A 17,331-nucleotide genomic window follows, 5' to 3' on the forward strand; every position below is an offset into this window, starting at 1 on the left:
AAATCTGTGCTTCACCTTCCGAAAAATTCCTTGCTGACCCAAGATACCAGGTTAGTGTCTAAGAAACCAGGATAAAGACAAGACATAGGATTAGAGAAATCACAGATGCAGAGGCGGAGGACGCCTTAGAAACCCTGTTGACCCACTGCATAGAAGTGTGAAGGGAAAGGGAGTGGGAGTGCCCAGGGAGTCTCGACTCAACTCAGCCCTGTGCTTATGCCCTGCAAGTATCACTTGCACCTACTGAGCCTGGGCAAGGGGACAAGGGGACCTGGGAACGGGAGATGGGGGGGTGAGGGCAGTGGTTGTGTCTCTAAAGCCCCTTCGCTCTGCCTATCATTCAACATGGCAATTTCTCTACCACATGACCATGAACGATCTCCCAAGCAGCACAGAGCGAGAGAGAGACAGCTTCTCCTGAGGTCTTTTCTCCTTTCCGACCATACCACAAAGAAAACAGACAGCAGACAGACCTGGCAAACATACTTACCACAGGAGTTTGTCCGAATGAGCTTGCCTTGGCAGAGTCCTGGCAGAGGCTGAGCCCTGACGGGCTGCCCGAATTGAAAAACCAATGCCATGTGCAGACATAAACTCCAAAGGCACTTCAGAGAACAGAGAGAGCCTCCATGAGAGCCCAGCCCCGGCAGTACCTCGCACAGCCGTCCTCCCGTGCCTTCCTCAGCAGTTTTCTGAGTTTGCTTGTTAGGGCAAATCCTAAGATTGTGAGTTGCCCTGGAAGCACAATGGGTTATGTAACTCCAGGCAGCCTGGGAACCCTATCAGCTCATCTTGTTAAGCCACCCCAAACAGAAAATGACGCACCCAAAAATGTGATACCTCTAGGTTGGGGGTAGGGGAGAACGGGGCTTTGTGACGGGCATTCCGTTTTGCCTAAAAATTAAAGTGGAACAAAAAGTCTGCTGTTCATCTCAGGGCTTGCTGGGAACTGGGGGAGGAGTGAATTTATCAAGGGCTGAATGCCAAGCAGTGTCCTGAGACTGCACTTGGCAAAGCCCTGGGAGGCCACAGATGCATTCTTGGGGATAGTCTAGGTCTCTCGGAGAACTTTTTTCCATTTAATGTCTTCCTTTCAATGACTGCCTAATAAAACTTTAATCTGAGCAGTTCTCCGTCACCTGACAGCCCATCCCTTAAACGCAGAAGAGTGTCTGTGTTTACAATCCTGTTTACCAAGCCAGTGCGAAACACAACAGCACTGAGCTATTTCTCAGCTTTCCTCTGGTCCCAACAAAGAACCCTCAAGTCACCACATCCTATAGGGTTTGAAGTTTCAGCACTACTTTCTGCCATTTCTTTGTTTTTGGGTTTTTTTGTTTTGTTTTGTTTTGTTTGTTTTGCTTTGTTTTCTTGAGACAGAGTCTCACTCTGTCACTGAGGCTAGAGTGCAGTGGTACTGTGTCGGCTCACTGCAACCTCTGCCTCCTGGGTTCAAGCAATTCGCCTGCCTCAGCCTCCCGAGTAGCTGGGATCACAGGTGTCCACCACCACGTGTGGCTAGTTTTTATATTTTTAGTAGAGATGGGGTTTCACAATGTTGGCCAGGCTGGTCTTGAACTCCTGACCTCAGGTGATCGGCCCACCTCGGCCTCCCAAAGTGCTGCGATTAAGACGTGAGCCACCACACCAGGCCATGAAGTTTCAGCACTACATCCTGCCATTTCTTTACCCTCCGTTGTCACGTTCGGAGAAAGTGAAACCACTTTAACAGACTGGATACTTCCTGGATTTCACTGGTACAGACGCCACTAGAATCCCATGGATCAATTCATGTGTTTGCACAAATGTAGATGCAGTTGGGTCACTGCCTCCTCCACAAAGCCCTCGTGGTCTTCTCCTGTCCTTTCCCCTCCAAGGTTCAGCCTGGCACCCTCCTTGGTGCCCTCCTGTGCTGTGCTTATCACTGTGCTAACCTCGGTGTACAGTCAATTTCTACTCACTCATCTGTCTCCCCAGCTAGACCGCATTCTTAGGCAGCAAAGAACCCCTGCCCTGGGGTCCTGCAGACCCAGATGCAACTCCTGCCACTCAGGAGTTCCGCCAAGGCGCTGAACACTGCGAGATCTAGACTCTTCACCTACACAAAGAGGATAATAATACCCACTGCACAAATCGACACAATTGATATACCCAACAAATGTTCACTGAGCACTGGCCACAGGCAGGCACTATGGTAGTCACTGGATTCAGGAGTGCGCAAAGCAGACAGAGTTTGCCCTCTGCAAGTTTACAGTCTACTGCAAGTCTGGGAGACAAAACACAAATATTGTAGCTCAGAGGATGGTTAAGTCTGGGGAAAAAAATTAAGCAGGAAAGGGAGATGGGGAAAGGTGGGGTAGATCACTCTTTATGTTGGGGGGAGGGTCACAAAAAGCATCAAATAAAATGTCACTTGGAGAAGGAAGAGGGGGGTCATGAGGATATCTGGAGTTGAGGCAGTCCAAAGACTCTGAGGCTGGATGTGCTTGGTGAGTTCAAGGTTAAGTGAGGCGGCCAGTGTGTCTGGAGCACAGAGGGCACAGAGGAGGCAGGTCAGTGGGGCAAAGAGGGATTCCCATCATTCAGCCCCTTCCCTACAGGTTTCTATAGGAGGGGAGCTCACTGTAAGTTTGGAGGAGAGTTAAACCATCTGACTGCATTAAAAGCCAACTCTCATGGCTGGGCGGAGAAAGAATTTTACGGAGGCAAGGGTAACAGTAGGAGGCCCCACTGGGAGGCCAGTGTAGTCACCCAGGTGTGAGATGGGGGTGGCTGGGACACGGTAAATGCTGAGTAGATTCTGGACACACTCTGAAGATAGAGCCAACAGAATTCCTGACAGCCTGGGGTATGAAACCCAGAAAGGCAGAATCACAAATGCCTCCAAGGGTCTTGGCCTGAGCCACTAGAATAATGAAAGCACCATTAACAAGGATGGGGAAAACCCTAAGAAAAGCAGGTGGAGGTGGAAACCAGGAGCTCATTTTTGGTCACTTGTGTTGGACATGCCTGTTGGACATCTAACTGGAAACTCATGTGGAGTCAGTCTGAGACGTCTGGCCTTAAGGAGAAAGGTCCAGGTTGAGTACAGAAACCAGCGAGTGGCCAGTACAGAAGGCGATTTTAAAACCTACGTGCTGGGTGAGATCATGTGCTGCATGGGTGCGCACATAAGAGCAAAGAGGCGGAAAGGTTGGGCCCTGGGCCCTTCAACGTTCCCAGGCTTGGGAGAAGAGGAAATGTAGCCACTGAGGCAGAAGAACAGGGAGAGTGTGGGGACCCAGAAGCCAAGTAAAGACTGTACTTTCAGGAGACAGGACTTGGCAACAGTGTGAACTACCGCTGAAAAGTGAGGTAAGGTGAAGGCAGAGGACAGACTGGACTGAACCAGGTTGTCTGTGTGGTGGGGCATAAGCCTGCCTGCAGTGGACTCCAGAGAGAACAAAGGAAAAACTAGAGTAAGCAAAACGTAGAGCAGAGACACTGGCCTGCGGGAAACATGGGACTGAGAAGGATTCTATTTCCAAAGAGGGAGATCATAGCATGTTTCTGCACTAAAAAGAAAGATCCAAGCGCAAGGGGAAAAGAATGATGCAGTAGAGGAAAAGGAGATATCGGAACTGTGTCCTTCAGAGGGCAGGCAAGTGGGAGAGGGACTCAGTCACAAGTGGAGGACAACTCGTGTGGGCCACTTGACAAAAAGGGAGAGGAGGTGTTTGGGGGCCTAACACAGGAGGAGCTAGGCACCAGGCTGGGACCCCCAGCCTTCTCTGTGCCTTTCTGTATCCAGGGAACCCCTGACACACAGGAGGTCCTCAAGGCTTAACTGGTAACACAGAACCAAGAGAAGCTACTGGAAGCCAACTGGCATATATTAAGCTGTCATCAGGCATTACTTCAAACAGACAAACAAAAGCAAACACTGCAGACAAAAATGAGAAACTGAGTAAACTTCCATATGAATGCAACTGGATTGAATTACAATTTTGCTACTGGCTGCTGTTATGCACACCATGCTACACCATTTCCACTGAGAGCCCTCTCTTGTGCCAGCTCCAAGCACTTGTCTCAGTGTTTCCCTGGGGAAAATAAAAAAGCAATAGCTCTAGTATTAAGTGCCCGCACAGCAGATGTTCTCACTGGGAGATGATTACCACCTGGGACACTGAGAGTTATGACTGACACAGGTTATCTGTAAAAATCCATGTCTGTGCAAATCCTAATGGTGTACAAAGGGCACTCCATGAAGTTTTCTGTTTTTGCATCCCACAATGACAGTGCATGTTATTCCCAGTATATCTGTTTTATATCTGAAGAACCTGAGTCCAAAGAGAGAAGGAAGGGTTCAATCTACACTGAGCGCCTGTGATGAGCCATGTTTGCTGCTCAGGTTTCAATGTTACCATCTTTAACCTTCATGACAATTCAGTGAAGTGCTGTCTACATCTCAGTCAGGATAGCAGGTCAACAACTGACCCAAGTTACAAAATGGTTCACTGGCAGAACAGGTTCTGGATGGGAGGTCTCACAACCCCAAAGCTCAGAGCCTTCTGCACTTTAGTTCCTCTCTGCATACCTCCCCGAGACCCTCCCATGTGGCTGCATTCCTTCCCTAGTCCTCAGTGACTGAAACCTCCCTCCCTTCCTCCCTGGCAGGGAAAGAACCCCATACCAGTAATGGTGCAGGCATCCCGGTACCCTCTGTAGCTGGGAGCATCTTCCACAGCCTCGCTTATGTAGTGTTCCTCAGGGATGCCCGGGCTGCAGGCTAGGACTGCATGGTTGCATGCCTCCGAAGGGGGCACGGAGTTGGCCAAAGTGTCGTCGTGCAGAGCTGTGGCGTCCAGCTTGGCAGGTTTCACGGGGAGGTGCCCACTGCCATCGGGGGCCCCACTGCCAGAGTCTGGGGCAGTTGGGCAGATGGCCCCCGGTAGTTCTGGTGCACCAGCAGGGGCTCCTTACAGGGAATCTATGGGACAATTGAGAGAGAGGGGCACAGTTAGAGTCTATCGATAAACCTGGACAAATCTTTAGAAAATAAGGGCCCGGGAATGACGTGCATTCAGACTGCGAATTCTGAGAAGTGTTTCCCTCAAGTCATGGCATCTCCAATCACACTGCTTAGTTTCAATAAAATAAATGCAGCAAAGTTCCATTCAACTAATCAATACTGACCAAAATGTGGAGCACATGGCTTCATCTGCTTATTGAAACCTGCCTTGAAGCAGCTCTAAGCAAATAAACACACTGGAGCACAGCTAAAACCTGTATTCCTACAGGATTTATACACACAAAGAGAGGTAACATTTTTATTTGTATAAATTCTTTCAACCACAGTAACTTCTCAACTCTCTAAGAACTTTAAGGTATGCCCCTACCTTAACCTACAGTGAGAAATTAAGGGACTCCTTTAAGAACCTGATGAAAACGGCCGGACACGGTGACTCACTCCTGTAATCCCAGCACCTTGAGAGGCTGAGGTGGGCGGCTCATTTGAGGTCAGGAGTTTGAGACCAACCTGGCCAAGATGGTGAAACCTCATCTCACTAAAAATACAAAAAAAAAAAAAAAAAAAAAAAATTAGTCAGGTATGGTAGCAGGCACCTGTAATCCCAGTTACTCAGGAGGTTGAGGCAGGAGAATTGCTTGAACCCGGGAGGCAGAGGTTGCAGTGAGCTGAGATCACGCCACTGCGCTCCAGCCTGGGCAACACAGTGAGACTCTGTCTCAAAAAAATGAATAAATAGGCCGGGCGCGGTGGCTCAAGCCTGTAATCCCAGCACTTTAATGAAAAAGGAAACTCACAAAACATTCCTCAGCACAAGAGATCTCAAATTGTGGTCTGAGAATCCCTGGAGTTTCCTGAGACTGGTTCAGAGGGTCTCTCACTTTTTCGTGGAGGTACAATGGAATTTTCCAGAGACTACATTATGTGTGATGATGCCACTGCTCTGAAAGCTAATTAATGGAACTTTCGTATCCCTGTGGTTTTACATCTTATGTTTCTAACACAATACATACGAATCAACAGAACCATTTAAATAAAAATGCTTTAGGAGGCCCAATAACTTTGAGGCATCCTGAGACCACACACAAAAAAAGTGTGAGAACCATTGCTCTAATAAATGATGCCTTGTTGTTTAAAAAACACATACACACAAAAAGAGAAAGTTAATAGACATTTCACCCAACATGTACAGTCAGTTCTGAGAGAAAACTACAGCCCTGAATCTGTGACATTTTCCCCAAGTTTATTTACCAAAATATACCAGGAATTCCTATTACAGGCTGAGTATCCCTTACTCAGGGGATGAAATGAAATGCTTGGGAACAGAAGTGTTTCAAATTTTGGATTTTTGGCTGGGCACGGTGGCTCACACCTGTAATCCCAGCACTTTGGGAGGCCAAGGCGGGCAGATCACTTGAGGTCAGGAGTTTGAGGCCAGCCTGGAAAACATGATGAAACCCCATCTCTGCTAAAAAATACAAAAAGTAGCTGGTCATCGTGGCACATACCTGCAAACCCAGCTACTCGAAAGGCTGAGGCAGGAGAATCACTTGAAATTGGGAGGCGGAGCTTGCAGTGAGCCAAGATCACATCACTGCACTCCAGCCTGGGCAACAGAGCAAGACTCTGTCTCAAAAAGAAAAAAAAAAAAATTGAAGTTTTTCGGATTTTGGGATATTTGCCTTATACTTACCAAGTGAGCATCCAAAATCCAAAAATCTGAAATCTGAAATGCTCCAATGAGCATTTCCTTTGAGTGTCATGTAAACACTCAAAAAGTCTCAAATTTCAGATTTTCACATTAGACATACTCAGCCTGTATAAATGAACTCAGCCCAGGCAATAAACTTCCTGCCCTCATTAACATGAAAAAATAAATATGAAAATGGGAAGGATGGGTAGGAGAGTTTGTATATCCCTGGTGAGAAAAGAAAGTTAACAAGAATTCTTTAGGAATTTCTGCAAAACAACATGTACATAAAACTGGATTGGCATGAAGAAAAAAAAAGAAAAAGAACACTGGATTGTCACGCCTAGTCAGTGACTCAAACACAGATGAACAGATAAGCTGCCTCACTAGAAAAGTCTATAATCCTCAAGCAGAACCCAGAACATTCTAGACAGCAGAGGGCTGAGCAGGGTGGACTAGAAGACCCCCAAGAGTCACCAATGGTGGTCAAGGGTCCAGGATGGGATTTCACTGGCTGAAGCTAAGGGAAGCTGGGCACTGCCACAACCCACCCCCAGTGGGTCCCTAGGGGGCTTCTCCATGCTGGTCAAGTTGTGATTCTTGGTCTGGAGACTGACTTGCAGACTAGAATCAGTGCATGAAACTCCATCAAGCTGCACTCTTTACAATTCATACGCTATTTTTACACTTTTTTAAAAATATGGAGTCTTACTATGTTGCCCAGGTTGTTCTCCTGGGTTTAAGTGATCCTCCTGCCTGAGCCTCCGAAGTAGCTGGGATTACAGGTGTATACCACCAAGCCCAGCTCTCATACACTTTCTTTGTATGTCTATTTCAATTAAGTGATAAAAAGGTTAGTGAATGCAGATACCGAATCTAAAAATCAGCTTGAGAAGTCATCCCTAAAAAAAGAAGATACAAAGGCATATTGATGAGAGTTCCAGAAAAAACAAAAAAAGCTTAAGACAAAAAGAGTAAAGTATATAAAAACACCAACATTAAAATGCTTTTCTAGAGGTGAAGATGTACACCTTTAAATCAAAAGGTTCTACACCAAGACCCAGACAAAATCAGTGAAAAACTAATAATAAACTCCTGGATATAATCTAGTACAAATTTTAAATTCCAAAGATTTAGATAAAAATATGACAAACATTAAAAAAGTATCCCCACATGCCATACCAGTGGGATAATTCCTCAGAATTTATTTATTTATTTATTTATTTTTTTTTGGAGACAGAGTCTCGCTCTGCCGCCCAGGCTGGAGTGCAGTGGCGTGATCTTGGCTCACTGCAAGCTCCGCCTCCCGGGTTCATGCCATTCTCCTGCCTCAGCCTCCCGAGTAGCTGGGACTACAGGCGCCCGCCACCTCGCCCGGCTAGTTTTTTTGTATTTTTTAGTAGAGACGGGGTTTCACCGTGTCAGCCAGGATGGTCTCGATCTCCTGACCTCGTGATCCGCCCGTCTCGGCCTCCCAAAGTGCTGGGATTACAGGCTTGAGCCACCGCACCTGGTCTATTTTTTTTTTTTTTTTTTTTAAGACAGGGTCTCATTCCCATCACCCAGGCTGGTGTGCAGTGGCACAATCACAGCTCACGGCAGCCTTGACCTCCTGGGCTCAGGTGGTCCTCCCACCTTAGCCTGTAGCTGAGACTAGAGGCGCACACCACCACACCCGGCTAATTTTTGTATTTTTAGTAGAGATGAGGTTTCGCCATGTTGCCCATGCTGGTCTGGAACTACGGACTCAAGTGATCCACCTGCCTTGGCCTCCCAAAGTGCTAGGATTACAGGTGTGAGCCATAGCACCCGGCCAGTTCCTCAGAAACTTAAGAGAAAGACAGTCACATAAGACTTTTATACCCAATTAAGCTACTGTTATACACAAAAACAATTGGCAGATATTTAGAAACTCAAAGACCCTGACGTTCCTGAGGGGCTCCAAGTCTGCTGATGACACCTCATGGGCTCTCACTAACACAGGTCACCATAAAGAACTCAAAAGGTGAGGAACACATGGTACAGTAAAACTGGCAGGGAAATTAAACCAGGAACACTTAAAATCAACATGTAAATAATGCACTTCATTCACAGACCTAAAGCAGACATAGCTCAAAAGAAAAATGGGCAAAGGATATAAAAATTCCCTCCCCCTGCCAAAACATAACACACACACACAGTTTAAGGGAACTTAACAGTGATTTAAAAAAACAACAACAAAGACTTAAAAAATATAATGATGCTCAAGTTCACAACTGATTTAGGAAACTTATAGACTTATGTATTATTGGAGTAAGGTGAGGAGTATAAATTTGGAAGAACAGCCCGAAAAAATTTACTGTGGTTCTCCGGCTCAAGTATATACAGGTCAAAGATGTATGGCACAGTGAAATGCTACGAACAACCTAACAAGCCACAGCAGAGGATCGAGTCATTAATTATGGGACAGCTATCAAGAAGTCAACCATGCTGCCATGAAGAGGAAGTGTCAGAGCACATATTAATTTATCAACACAGAAAGATGCGGTAGTCAGAAAAACAGCAGATAGTGAATGTGGTCTTGGAAAGGTTTTAAAATGCATTAACAAATTGAACCCTCGTTCAAGCCTTCTTTAACCTGTACTTAGACATATTCTATCTGATCCATACACAGAAGTTTGAAATACTTTCTCCCTTTGCAAAATACAATTGTTCTTCTGAAAACTAAGACAGTTTCATTTAAATCAATATGGTTTGGTTTTGTTTTTACAAAGGCTCTAATATGTCAAGATTTTTCTCTCTCTCTCTTTTCTTTTCTTTTCTTTTTTTTTTTTTGAGACAGGTTTTGTGCTCTGTCTCCCAGGCTGGAGTGCAGTGGCGCAATCTCAGCTCACTGAAGCCTCGGCCTCCTAGGTTCAAGCAATTCTCCTGCCTCAGTCTCCCAAGTAGCTGTGACTACAGGCATGCACCACCACGTCTGGCTAATTTTTTGTATTTTTAGTAGAGAAGATGGGGTTTCACCATGTTGGCCAGGCTGGTCTCAAACCCTTGGCCTCAAGTGATCCACCCACCTCAGCCTCCCGAAGTGCTGGGATTACAGGCATGAGCCGCAGGGCCTGGCCCTAATGTGTAAAGATTTCTTAAAGAGGTTTTACAGTCAAGCTTTATATAACTTTCGCTTTCATAACTTTTTATTATAACAAGATTTTTATAACTTACCTATAAACAAGCTTTTTATAACTTACCTTTATAACATATAGGTATATATAACATGTTTATAAATAACATATAACACATATATATAACATGTTATAAAGTTACATATACCTTTATAACTTTATAACAAGCTTTTTATAACTTACCTATAAAATGAGGGAGATGGCCTAAATCATGATCAATAGCCCTAAATCACTACTGTTTCTCTTCCTAGTATCTATGTTTCCACTTATAGCAGCCAGATACTTAACCCAGAAACATACTGCTACAAAATAAATATTTTAAGTATAAGCACTTTCTGAAAAAAAACAAAATTTGGAGACATCAGCAAATGCTCACCTCACTCAAGACTCAAAAGGCAAAACACAAGCCACAGTTCCGAAATCCAAAGAAACTTTACATGTGCAGCAACTGGCAAAGCTATTCAGAAGCCTGAGAGGCCCCTCTTGAAATGACAAGACTAAGCTTTTACCCATTAAATTCAAGTGGAAAACAACCTAAATTTCTATTCATGAAAAACAGTTATAAATTATGGCTCATCCAAACTACTGAATTCTGTAAAATGTAAGGCACTTATCCATATAAGGCACTTGCCTCTGTGTCTAGTACAAATTAGATTCTCAAAATAATTACTGTCATTAACATTGTAATTTCCAGATTCTCAGAATCAGGCACCTTTCCTGGTTCTACTATAGTATTCATATGCCAGCATTTCCAAACCTACTTTACCATGGATCCTTTCTCCACATACCTATCTACATGGCATTTGTTTCATGGAGTACATTTTGGGGAAAGCCTCTATCCCAGGCACAAGCTTCATGCATTGTCCATCCACCACCATGTGTCCAGGGCCAATCTCCCCCCCAGAAATTGTGAGCTCCTTGAAAGCATGGACTGTTGCTGGCACATATTAGGTACTAAGTCAATGTTTACAGAATAAATAACAACAAATGAAAGATGGGGTTTGGTGCAAATGACTCTGAGGATTCCCTGAAGCTTTAAAGCTCAGGTTCTATCATTTACACTGAACCAAAGGGTCTAAACTCCCAAATTTCACACTGCTAACTTTGAGGACTAACAGAAATCAATGAAAAACACCTGAGGGACTCCTAGGTGTTCCAAGTCTGCAGACCACAGCCCATGGGCTCTCTAGGCTGTCCTGAGTTTAACCTTACTTCATCGTTCTCAATACAGACCAATACACATCAAATGTGGCTTACAGGGGCCAGGCCCAGTGGTTCACACCATAATCCTAGCACTCTGGGAGGCCCAGGCGGGTGGATGGCTTGAGCCCAGGAGTTCAAGACCAGCCTGGGCAACATGGTGGAACCCTGTCTCTACAAAAAAATACAAAAAATTGACCAGGAATGGTGACCTGTGTCTGTGGTCCCTGCTACTAGGGAAGCTGAGGTGGGAGAATCACCTGAGCCCGGGAAGTTGAGGCTGCAGAGAGCCATGAGTGTGCCACTCCACTCCAGCCTGGGTGACACAGTGAGATCCTATCTCAAAAAAAATAGTACTTTAACAGTCAAACACATAAAATGACCCAGATATAACAATTCAAGGATCAGGAGACATCATTTATAGACCACTCAAAAGCTGGTCTGTAAGGCCTCCACCCATTTTCTAGCTTGAAGAATGAGTCATAGCCTGTGCCCTCTGGGGACACCCAGGAATTTGTAGGGCAAAAGTGACAACCTTTCCCCACGGTGCCAGCCTAACTTCACTCTAATGTAAACAGGCATTTCTGAGGTTTCACAGGGGCTCAGGAACAAAGCATCCACCGCCCTGGATGTTCTCTGGCTCCAGCAAACCCTGGCACACCAGGCAAAAGGCTTCTTTCAGGCAGAGGAAACAAACAAGGCTTAAGAAAAGTGAGACTGGATGGCATGGCCCTGAGAGATGAAAGCGCCTCTGTTTAGTTTACTGAATTCTGCCTAGAGAGCTGCAGGAAGGCAGGATTTTTCTTAGCAGAGGAGTGAGAAATTCTGCAACCTGGTCAATTTTTCAGCAAAAGAGGTGCCAGGAAAAGAAGCAGGGTAAAGTATACATGGAAGCTGAGCCTGGGGTGGGTGGCCCAGGTCCCCTACCCCACTCTTCTCAACTCAATGATCAACAATTCCATCCCCCCGTTTGTCAAGAGTACTTAACACACTGTTGTTCAACGTCATGCCAGTTTGCTACTGAACTCAGATTTGCTGACAAAATACATGTGTGCAAGTTCCTAATATTTTCTCCCCGCTATCCTCAACCTATGTAATTTTTGTGACTCAGAACCTGAACTAAAACTCAAAGAACTGTGTGACATTAAGGAAACTGTGTTATGTCCCTGGGCCTCAGACCCCTCATCTGGACAAGGAAGGGATCAAGCGACCTTCAACACACTGCCTTCCAACTATACCACTCCAGGAGCTACAAAAGAGGGCAGGTGAAATTGCAGAAGGATTTGGGCACCCTGGTCAGTCCTTCTCCACTCACTGTTGCAATGACTGTGAAACCATTCTCACCAACAGACAGGTAACTTCCAGTAGGACATCACGAGCAGACAGAGCTGCCCTTTGTAAACAATAAATTGAGAGGTTAAAAAAAAAAAAAAAAAAAAAAAAGGAGCTTCCAGCAGGGCACGGTGGCTTACGCCTGTAATCCTAGCACTTTGGGAGGCCAAGGAGGGCGGATCACCTGAAGTCAGGAGTTTGCGACCAGCCTGACCAACATGGCAAAACCCCGTCTCTACTAAAGATATAAAAAAAAATAGCCAGGCGTGGTGGTAGGCACCTGTAATCCCAGCTACTTAGGAGGTTGAGGCAGGAGAATTGCTTGAACCCGGAAGGCAGAGGTTGCAGTCAGCCGAGACCGCACCACTGCACTCCAGCCTGGGTCAAGACAGCAAGACTCTACTTAAATAAAAAAAAAAAAAAAAAAAAAAGGAGCTTCCTTCAGGACAAACACAGAGATTGTAAGGAGAAAATTAGAACCAGAGCACCAGGTTGAAGCTTAAAAGGTGACAAGGAGAAGCTAGTTCTGGGTGATCCCCTCCACAGCCAGTCAGGTACCTGAGCTTTCAAGGTTTCCTCTTTCTGGGCAGAGGCATCTGATACACCAAGGGATTTTACTCAGCAATTCTAAACAAGCAGGTCCAAGTATGGCAAAAGTTTTCAAAAAGGGACTAATTGTTCTCCAGTATTATGTCAGTATTCTATTACTACCGTAACAAATTACCACAAATTGAGTCGCTTGAAATAATACCCATTTATCAGATCACAGTTCCATATACTGGAAATCCATCGTGCATCTCAACAGTTTCCAATCAAGGTGTCACAGGGGTGAGTCCATTACTGGGGGCTCTGGGAAAGAACTGATATCCACACTTATTCAGGCTGCCAGTCTAATTCAGTTCCTTGTGGTTGTAGGACTGAAGTCCCTGTTTCCTGCTGGCTGTCAGTTGGGCACCAGCCTTTGTTCCTGTGTTCCTTATGCTTTCCATGAACTCCTGGAGGCCTCTCTCCAGATTTTGCAAGTGGCTCCCACATCCCAGAGCCAGCGACAGCACATGGAATCCTTTTCAAGCGTGGAATTTCCATGACTCCCCCTTCTGCCTCATCTTTCTTTCTTTTTTTTTTATTTTGAGATGGAATCTCCCTCTGTCGCCCAGGCTGGAGTGCAGGGGCCTGATCTCCGTTCACTGCAAGCTCCGCCTCCTGGGTTCACACCATTCTCCTGCCTCAGCCTCCAGAGTAGCTGGGACTACAAGCACCCGCTACCACTCCCGGCTAATTTTTTGTAGTTTTAGTAGAGATGGGGTTTCACTGTGTTAGCCAGGATGGTCTCGATCTCCGGACCTCATGATCCGCCGCCTCGGCCTCCCAAAGTGCTGGGATTACAGGCGTGAGCCACTGCGCCCACCTCTGCCCCATCTTTCCAGCCTCCTCTTCTGCCTTCCTTTTCTGTTTTTAAGGGCTCAGGTGATTACACGGTGCTCACTTAGATCATCCAGGACAATCTCCCTACCTTAAGGTCAAGTGATTAATAGCCCTAATTCCATCTGCACAGCACAGTCCCTTTACAGAAGTATCTAGATCCGTGCTTGACTGAATAACTAGTGGGTGGAAATCTTGAGGGGATGAGTTTAGATTTACCTCCCACAGGGGCCTTTGATTCTGAAGGCATAAACTGCCTCCGGAGCCCCCATGTTGCCCCAGCCTAGAGGGAAGGCAAACCAGAGTCACCCCACAGCCACCCAAACCCTTTGCTCCAGAAGGGCAGATTTAGATCTGACACACCAGACAGGCCTGGATTTAGTCCCACCTCAATCATCACCTACTGACAGCAGCCTCTGGCCAGGTTCTGAAATTTCTTTTGTCTACAAAAAGTGGTGCCATCACCTGATTGTCAAGCTGCGGAAGAAGTGGACACAACGAAAGTGGGTGACTCCCAGGTCTGGGATGGTAGGTCTGAAACTGGATCAAAGTCTGAGATGCTCTCTCTCTTCACAGATAGTATTATTCTATATCTAGAACACCCCACAGTCTCTGTCCAAAGGCTCCTAGTTCTGACAAATACCTTCAGTAAAGTTTCAGGATACAAAATCAATGTACAAAAATTAGTATCATTTCTATACACCAATAATGTCCAAGTTGAGAGCCAAATTAAGAACTCAATCCCATTCACAATAGCCACAAAAAGAACAAAATACCTAGGAATACAGCTAACCAGGCTACCGTACAGCTACAAGGCTACCATAACTAAAACAGCATGGTACTGGTACAAAAGCAAACACATAAACCAATGGAACAGGTTAGAGAGCCCAGAAATAAAGCCACATATCTACAACCATCTGATCTTTCACAAAGCCGACAATAAAAAGCAATAGGGAAAGGACTCCCTATTAATAAATGGTGCTGGGATAACTGGCTATCCATATACAGGAGATTGGAACTAGACCCCTTCCCTCCGCCACATATAAAAATCAACTCAAAATGGACTAAGGAATAAAATGTAAAACCTAAAACTTAAAAATTTAAGAAGAAAACCTAGGAAATGTCATTCTAGACATGAGCCCTGGCAAAGATTTCATGACAAAGACTCTAAAACCAATTGCAACAAAAAACAAAAATTAATAAGTGGGATCTAATTAAACTAAAGAGCTTCTGCACAGCAAAAGAAACTATCAATAAACAGACAACCCACAGAATGGGAGAAAATTTTTGCAAACTATACCTCTGATAAAAGTCTAATATCTGGCCAGGCCTGGTGGCTCTCGCCTGTAATCCCAGCACTTTGGGAAGCCGAAACGGGTGGATACCCTGAGGTCAGGAGTTCAAGACCAGCCTGGCCAACATGGTGAAACCCCATCTCTACCAAAAATACAAAAATTAGCTGGGCGTGGTGGTGAGCACCTGTAATCCCAGCTACTCGGGAGGCTGAGACAGGAGAATCACGTGAACCTGGAAGGCAGAGGTTGCCATGAGCCAAGATCGCGCCATTGCACTCCAGCCTGAGAAACAAGAGGGAAACTCCATCTCAAAAAAAAAAGTCTAATATCCTGAATCTATGAGGAACTTAAACAAATTTACAAGAAACAAAAACATTTAAAAATGGGCAAAGGAGGCCAGGTGCGGTCACACGCTTGTAATCTCAGCACTTTGGGAGACCGAGGCGGGTGGATCACCTGAGGTCAGGAGTTTGAGACCAGCCTAGCCAACATCATGAAACCCTATCTTTACTAAAAATATAAAAAATTAGCTGGGTGTGGCAACCAAGGCACCTGTAATCCCAGCTACTCGGGAGGCTGAGGCAAGATAATTGCTTGAACCAGGGAGGCGGAGGTGGCCGTGAGCCGAGATCGCGCCACTGCACTCCAGCCTGGGCACCAGAGCAAGACTCTGTTTCAAAAAAATAAATAAAATAAAATAAAATTTTAAATATGGGCAAAGGCCACGAACAGACACTTCTCAAAGGAAGACATACACATGGCCAAAAAGGATATGAAAAAAAGGCTCAGCATCACTAACCATTATTAGAGAAATGCAAAGCAAAACCACAATAAGACACCATCTCACACCAGTCAGAATGGCTATTAAAAAGTCAAAAAATAAGAGATGCTGGTGAGGTTGAGGAGAAAACAGTATGCTTATCCACTGCTCGCAGATATGTATTATAAGTTAGTTCAGCCTCGGTGGAAAGCAGTCTGGAGATTTCTCGAAGAATTTAAAATAGAACTACCATTCAACCCAATAATCCCATTATTGGGCATATACCTAAAGGAACAGAAATCATTCTACCATAAACACATATGCACATGCATCTTCATCACAGCACTCTTCACAACAGCACTGGAGCCCAGGAGCTCAAGACCAGCCTGGGCAACATAGCAATACTTCATCTTTTTTTTTTTTTTTTTTTTTTGAGACTGAGTCTAACTCTGTCACCCAGGCTGGAATGCAGTGGTGCTATCTCAGCTCCCTGCAACATCCCCTTCCCATGTTTAAGCAATTTTCATATCTCAGCCTCCAGAGTAGCTGGGATTATAGGCATGAGCCACCACGCCCAGCCAGACCTCATCCCTTAATCAAAAATTTTTTTAAATTTTTAAAATAATAATAAACTATAGCAAAGACATGGAATCAACCTAGATGGCTATCAGTGGTGGACTGGACAAAGAAAATGTGGACATATATCACGGAATACTATACAGCCATAAAAAAAAAAAAAAAGAACAAAATAATGTCCTTTGCAGCAACATGGATGGAGCTGAAGGCCATTATCCTAAGTGATTTAATGCAGGAACAGAAAACCAAATACCACATTTTCTGATTTGTAAGTGGAAGTTAAACACTGAATACACATGGACACAAAGAAGGGAACAACAGACACCAGACAATGGGGCCTACTTGAAGCTGGAGGGTAGGAGGAGGGTGAGGACTGAAAAACTACCTATTCCGTTAGGTACAGTGCTAATTACCTAGTTGATGAAATTATCTGTACACCAATCCCCTGTGACAGGCCATTTACCCATGTAATAAACTTACACATGTACTACCTGAACCTAAAATAAAAGTTGGAAAGAAAAAGAAAAAAAAAAACTAGTATGAGACTCACCCTTGGGATCATAAGCATTTTGCTGCTGAACATTAAATGAAGGCATGTTTTCAACACTTCGTTTCTATCTGAGGAACAATCACCCTGGAAGGCTAACTAACTTGCAGACCGTCACTTGGAATCAGGGTGGGCACTCCAAGACCTTGGCTCTCATCTGTGGCCAGCTTGCTCATGAAGAGCCTTGCCTAAGGTGCAACCAGCCCTAGAGTCTCCCTGTTCTCTAGCCAGGGCAATTCTTTTTCTTGCCATTTTACTGCTCCTTTTTTGATCAAACTGATGCCTGTGTAGAAGGTGATGAGACCAACATGTGCTCTTTCAAAGTGCCAACAGCCCCAGCACT

At 45.1% G+C, this 17,331-nt stretch overlaps 1 protein-coding gene across 9 annotated transcripts in view; it reads right to left on the bottom strand.

The window, feature by feature from the left end:
- The window catches only part of TRAK1 (trafficking kinesin protein 1), a 210,898-nt gene that overhangs the window by 134,915 nt on the left and 58,652 nt on the right, over positions 1–17,331 (bottom strand). For 2 of the 9 annotated variants that reach the window (XM_031663456.1, XM_031663453.1), the window contains exon 2: positions 4,673–4,969. Coding sequence is in view for 5 of the 9 variants with exons in the window: in XM_031663448.1 (XP_031519308.1) it covers positions 491–581 (91 nt within the window). In the remaining 4 variants the exon portion in view is untranslated. Of the gene's footprint in view, positions 1–490; positions 1,358–4,672; positions 4,970–5,378; positions 5,716–17,331 lie in introns of those variants that run through there. The other 7 variants (XM_031663457.1, XM_031663448.1, XM_031663449.1 and 4 more) reach the window with 7 other exon arrangements.

The sequence above is a fragment of the Papio anubis genome, chromosome 2 (genome assembly GCF_008728515.1).
Source record: "Papio anubis isolate 15944 chromosome 2, Panubis1.0, whole genome shotgun sequence".
NCBI lineage: Eukaryota > Metazoa > Chordata > Mammalia > Primates > Cercopithecidae > Papio > Papio anubis.